General features: G+C 52.0%; 1 protein-coding gene across 1 annotated transcript in view; it reads left to right on the plus strand.

Annotated features, from left to right (window-relative positions):
• The window catches only part of LOC104531395 (double-stranded RNA-specific adenosine deaminase-like), a gene marked incomplete at its 5' end in the record, with an annotated part of 6694 nt that extends 1184 nt beyond the window's left edge, over positions 1 to 5510 (plus strand). Inside the window, 7 exons of the mRNA XM_010176267.1 lie at positions 19 to 190; positions 921 to 1014; positions 2618 to 2746; positions 2857 to 2990; positions 3446 to 3628; positions 4374 to 4486; positions 5379 to 5510. Of these exons, the coding sequence (XP_010174569.1) occupies positions 19 to 190; positions 921 to 1014; positions 2618 to 2746; positions 2857 to 2990; positions 3446 to 3628; positions 4374 to 4486; positions 5379 to 5510 (957 nt within the window). The remainder of the gene's footprint in view (positions 1 to 18; positions 191 to 920; positions 1015 to 2617; positions 2747 to 2856; positions 2991 to 3445; positions 3629 to 4373; positions 4487 to 5378) is intronic.
• Between the last annotated feature and the right edge of the window lie 294 nt (positions 5511 to 5804).

Consider the following 5804-nt stretch of genomic DNA (forward strand, 5'->3'; position numbering starts at 1 on the left):
CTTGTGTCCCCATCCCAGCTCCCTGTGAGCGGCAGCACCCTACATGATCAGATTGCCATGCTGAGCCACCAGCGTTTCAACACCCTCACCGCTCGCATCCAGCACAGCCTGCTTGGGAGGAAGATCCTGGCTGCCATCATCATGCGGAGAGGAAACAAGGGCCTGGGAGTGGTGGTCAGCATCGGAACGGGTATGGACGGCTTCTTCCAGCGTAAGCCAAACCCTCGTGTCCCCGCTGGATTCCCTCCTCCCTGGAAGTGTTGAAGGCCAGGCTGGATGAGGCTTTGAGCAACCTGGTCTAGTGGAAGGTGTCCCTGCTGCTGGCAGGGGGGGTGGGACTGGATGAGCTTTTAGGTCCCTTCCCACCCCAAACATTCTGTGATTCTATACAACTAGGGGATGGCTCTTGCTGTAGGTTTCTTCAGAGAGGGCAAGGAACGTTCCCAGGGCTCACGCGGTGTCACAAGCGATCTGGTTAGAGAGAGAGAACAAAGCCAGTGTGCCCGCAGCTGTGTTGCTCTTAATCTTTGCTTGCATCGCCTGTGCATCAGAGCGTGGATTCCTCAGCTCGTACAGCACAAGATCCCTCGGCTTCTCTCAGCTTCACGTACCTCAGCTCCCTTCCTAGTTAGCTGCCACGCTTCCACCCGGAGTGCTGGGCTGAAAAGCGATCAGAAAGGGTCACTGCCCCTAAAACTGTGGCAGTTTAAGTCTCTGCTGTCCCTAAAGCAGCGTGTGCTCTTTGTATCTGGATTTTCCTAACTGCTTGGATCAGGATAATGATTTAATAGGGTGCTGCTGCTGTTCTGGAGCCTGAAGAAGTAAAACTTGAAGCGAGAGGAAACCCTCCCTCTTTCTGTGGAGCTGTGTGTTGGCTTGAACACTTACCTCTCATTTATTTATTTATTTATTTATTTCAGGTAATCGCTGCGTGAAAGGTGAAGAGCTGAGCTTGAAGGGGGAGACAGTGAATGACTGTCATGCAGAAATCATTTCTCGAAGAGGTTTTGTGAGGTGAGACAAAGGGAAACCTGAAGGAGAGGGGCCTGCCAAGAGGTGCTGACCCATTCTCGAGGGACGTAGCTGTGACGGTTCCTTGCTGTGTTGAAGCTGTGATCTGTAACACCACTGTTTCCCCATGTGTTGTTAAATAGAGGGAAGTTATTTCTGATAAGAAAGGACCAAGCCTGAACGTTGCCCAAATTAGTACCGAACTGGAAACTTGCCAAGAGCCCAAGGGCCACATCTGATGTACTCAAAATAACGCGTCGTGCGGAGGCTGCTTGGCCAGCACGCAACGCGCTGCTCCGGCCTGAGCACAGCTCTGAGCCAGGGGGCTGGGGAATCTGGTGGCCTTTCTAGATCTGGGCGTGGAAAGGCTTCAGGAAAACATCTCAATGTGGTTGTGCTGATAACTCAGAGATCCTTTTTCATCAGTTGGAAAGGGTTTTCCCAACTAAACTACACAATTGTTCTCTTTATAAACATTCACCATGGCGTGTGAGATGGAGTTGGATTAGCCTTGTTAACGTTTGCCCTTCCAGTTTTGAACAGCAAAGCCAGCTGCTGTCTTAGTCTTAGCCTGCTGCCACTATACTCTGCCTTCCTCAGCACTGGAAGATGTTGAGGGCAGGTCCTCAGCGAGCTGTAAATTCATGGGATTGCACTCTTGACACTGTTAATCTTGACAGTCGTGTCTGCTGGGCACTGCAGAGCCTGTCACAGACCAGGTCACTGAGCTCCACCTCTCCTTGCAAAACAAGTCCCTGCACAGGCTCTACTTGAGCTGTGAAGCTGCAGTTTTTCTTTAGTCCTTGACACTGTGTTGGAGACCTCAAGGTTTTTTTTCCTGTCCCCAGACAGAAAGAACCATAAAAGACCCAGTCATTGTAAACAGATCGTGGGCTTGTGCTAATAATACCACTGGCGTTCAGCTGCCTGTGGGACTCTTTACTCTTCATGCAAACTTGGTGCTGACTAAAGGTGCTGGGTTCACAACCTTGAAGTCTTCTTCACGCTTGGATCAGATGCACACAAGCAGCAGCCAGCCAGGCTCCTTTTTCTCTCCTGCCAGTGCTTCCCTCTGCTCACCTGACAGAGGAAATGGCCTCAAGTTGCACCAAGGGCAGTTGAGATGGGATGTGAGGAAGAATTTCTTTGCTGAAAGGGTTCTGAGGCATTGGAAGGGGTTGCCCAGGGCAGTGGTGGAGTCCCCATCCCTGGAGGGATTGAAGAGTCGTGTAGACATAGTGCTGAGGGACATGGGTTAGTTGGGGACTGCTCAGTGTTGGGTTCATGGTTGGACTCCATGATCTTAAAGGGCTTTTCCAGTCCAGGCCATTCTGGGATTCTGTGAATGTTTATTTTCTATTTGCCTGTTCTCTGTGTGGCAGGAAATCTTGATTTCATGCCTCTTCTGTAGCATCAAACTATTTGTTGGCTTCCAAGTCCTCTCGGCTGTGACTCCTGGTCTTTGTTCTCCCACGCAGCAGGAGCAGGAGATGCTGTGACAGAGGCAGAGCTGGAGACCCTGCCTGTCCCACGGGCAGTGGTTGGGTTGAACTGCTCCTTGTCTGAGGAGCAAAGCAGCCTTTTGACGTGATGATGTTGTTTTCAGGTTTCTCTATAGTGAGCTGATGAGGTATGACCCGTCTCATCCTTCCTCTGCAGAGGACAGCATTTTTGAGCCAGCAGGAGGGAAGAAACTCAAAATAAAGAGCAGTGTCACCTTTCACCTCTACATCAGGTTCGTGAGGGGTTGTGCGGGAAGTGACCAGTGTCAGCAGTGCTGTCGCACCCCTGGCCCAGGCTGGTTTTTGAGAGCTGGTACTAACTTGGGGAGCGTCTGTTTTCTAGCACAGCACCTTGTGGAGATGGGGCACTCTTTGATAAATCCTGCAGCGATCAAGCCAGCGTCGCGGGGCAAACCCAGCATCAGCCTCTCTTTGAGAACCCCAAACAAGGCAAACTGCGGACCAAGGTGGAGAACGGTGAGTGCCTTTGGCTCCCTGCACGGGGAAGTGGCTTCAGTTCTCTCCTTGGAACCTTTCTGGGGCTCCAGAGTTTCCTTACCCCTCTCTGTGTGGTGCTGGTGTGGGATCTGAAGCATTCAGGAACCACAGGGGGTGGGTACAGGGATGGGGATGTTGGAGAGTGTCCCTTCTAGCACGAGTACAGCTGAAGTTTGCTGCAGAGCTTTTGTGTCGCTGACCTCCCTTTCAAGTGCTATTTCATTCTGCTTCAACCACGTGAAAAATGACTCATCTGTGATCAGTACCGAGTTCCATTTTTCATGTGATCCTCCAATATTCCCAGAACCTGGTGACAGGCTGACTGCAGAGGTCACTCCGTGCCTGTGCATAGAACAGTTTCTTGTCGCTGATGGGTTTTTGATTTATGGAATATCTGACTCTTTACAAAAAAGCTGTCGTCTTCTTTTGTGCAGGGGAAGGGACCATTCCCGTGGAGTCGAGTGACATTGTGCCCACGTGGGACGGGATCCAGCACGGGGAGCGGTTGCGAACCATGTCCTGCAGCGACAAGATCTTACGCTGGAATATACTCGGCTTGCAAGGGGCCTTGCTGTCCCATTTCCTAGAACCGGTTTATCTCAGCTCTGTTACACTCGGTACGAGACCTGCCCGTCCTTCCTGGGTTGGGGTGGATGTGCTGCCCTGCTCCTTAGACCTGGGCTGCACTGACAAGTGACCTCCCCTCCCTCAGTGATGCAAAAGGCTGTAGGAGTAACAGACTGAAACGCTGTTCTTGGCAGAGCTGAGCTGCTTGGAAGTGAAAAGCCATTTTGTGGATTCGTCCTGTGGGTGGAGTGGTTTTTTTTTCCCAGGGTTCTTGATTTTTAGAAGGCACACGTTAGCTAAGAGGGGGAGACAAAAATTGCCTGGTTGTGTCTTCGTTGAGAAACCCTGCAGGCTACAACCCTTCATCTTAACACCTCTAGGGTACACGCAGGTGTTGCTGATCCACACGGCCACGAGCTTTCTGGAGCTTGTGAGAAACAATCACAGAATCATCGTGGTTGGAAAAGACCTTTAAGGTCATCGAGTCCAATCACAAAACTCCCACTACCAATCCCACCTGTAAACCATGTCCCCGAGCACTTCATCTACCTGTCTTTTAAATCCCACCAGGGAAGGTGACTCCCCCACCTCCCTGGGCAGCCTGTTCCAATGCTTGACCACCCTTTTGGTGGAGAAGTTTTCCCCCAGATCCAATCTAAACTTGATGTCCAGTCTATAATTTTCCTGACATCCATCTAAACACTGCGATGAGAAGCGCTGTGATTCTCCGGGTTTGGCCCATCCATCACCTCTGCTGTTCCTCTTTCCTCACACCTCCACATCTTGTCTTCACAGGTTACTTGTACAGTCAGGGTCATTTAACACGTGCGATCTGCTGCCGTGTGGCGAGAGACGGGAACGTGCTGCAGGAAAAGCTCCAGGCTCCGTATCACGTTAACCATCCTGAGGTACCACTCTTCATCCTTCTGTCCCACCTCAGCCCTTGGGTTTGGGTCTGACTGAGGTGCTCTGCAGTGGGGTCAGAAGAAGCAGAAGCTCTCCAGACAGGGTCAGGAGGTTAACGACCAGAAACCTGCCCACTTTGTGTCATCCCAGAGGGTCTGGGGTTACTGGGAGTGATGTGGTCTGGGACTAAGGAAACCAAGGTCACGTCCATAGCCTTCAGCATAGTAAGAACCTAGTGCTGGCTGCTCTCAGGACTTTGGGATGAGCTGAGCCCCTGCCTGTGGGGAATGGAAACTCCTTGGATTTCACAAGTCCCAGATCAGACCTCTCGCTGTTCAGCCTGGAGAAGAGAAGGCTCCAGGGAGATCTTATAGCGGCCTCCCAGTACCTGAAGGGGCTACAAGAAAGCTGGGGAGGGACTTTTCATAAGGGCAATTAATGACAGAACAAGGGGAAATGGGTTTAAGCTGAAAGAGGGGAGGTTTAGATGAGATATTAGGAAGAAGTTCTTCACTGTGAGGGTGGTGAGACAGTGTCCCAGGTTGTCCAGAGAAGCTGTGGCTGCTCCTCCCTGGAAGTGCTGAAGGCCAGGTTGGATGAGGCTTTGAGCAACCTGGTCTAGTGGAAGGTGTCCCTGCTGATGGCAGGGGGGTTGGGACTGGATGAGCTTTAAGGTCCCTTCCAACCCAAACCATTCTATGGAAAGTCAGCAGCAGCGGGTGCACCTTGTGGGGTAACTGAGGTTTTAACATGCAAAACACCAGGAATCTGGGATGGAAAATAAACACGAGGCTCTGCCCCAGGCGAGCGTGGGGGGGTGGGTGGCAAGAGGCTCCCTGAGCCGTGACCTCACAGCACAACCCGTGTTAACAAACCCCCTGGCCTCTGACGCAGGTCGGGCGAGTCAGCGTGTACGACTCCGCCCGGCAGACCGGCAAGACGAAGGAGTCGTCGGTGAATTGGTGTCTTGCTGATGAAAGCGAAGTGGAAGTCTTGGATGGCACAAAAGGGAAAGTAGATGGGTAAGAGGAGCCTTTCCTGACGCTGCTTTTGTCGTTGGGGAAAGGGGGGCAGCTCTGAAGTCGTGGGTACTCTCTCTGCTGTTCCAGCACCTTACGTGTGGGGGGGGCTGGAGAGAGGAATTTCAAACTGACATAAGCGAGAGATCTTGAAGCAAAATAGAATATTGCCCAGCCCACACCCTACGACAGAGCCCTGCTGAGCCAAGAGATCTCCCAGGCACCCCATTGTGGGTTTTTCCCTGTGCTCCACTGAATGTCATGTCCTTCACTGGAGAGCAGCCCTGCAGAGAGGGACCTG

Source organism: Antrostomus carolinensis, unplaced genomic scaffold, assembly GCF_000700745.2.
Source record: "Antrostomus carolinensis isolate BGI_N321 unplaced genomic scaffold, ASM70074v2 scaffold10729, whole genome shotgun sequence".
NCBI lineage: Eukaryota > Metazoa > Chordata > Aves > Caprimulgiformes > Caprimulgidae > Antrostomus > Antrostomus carolinensis.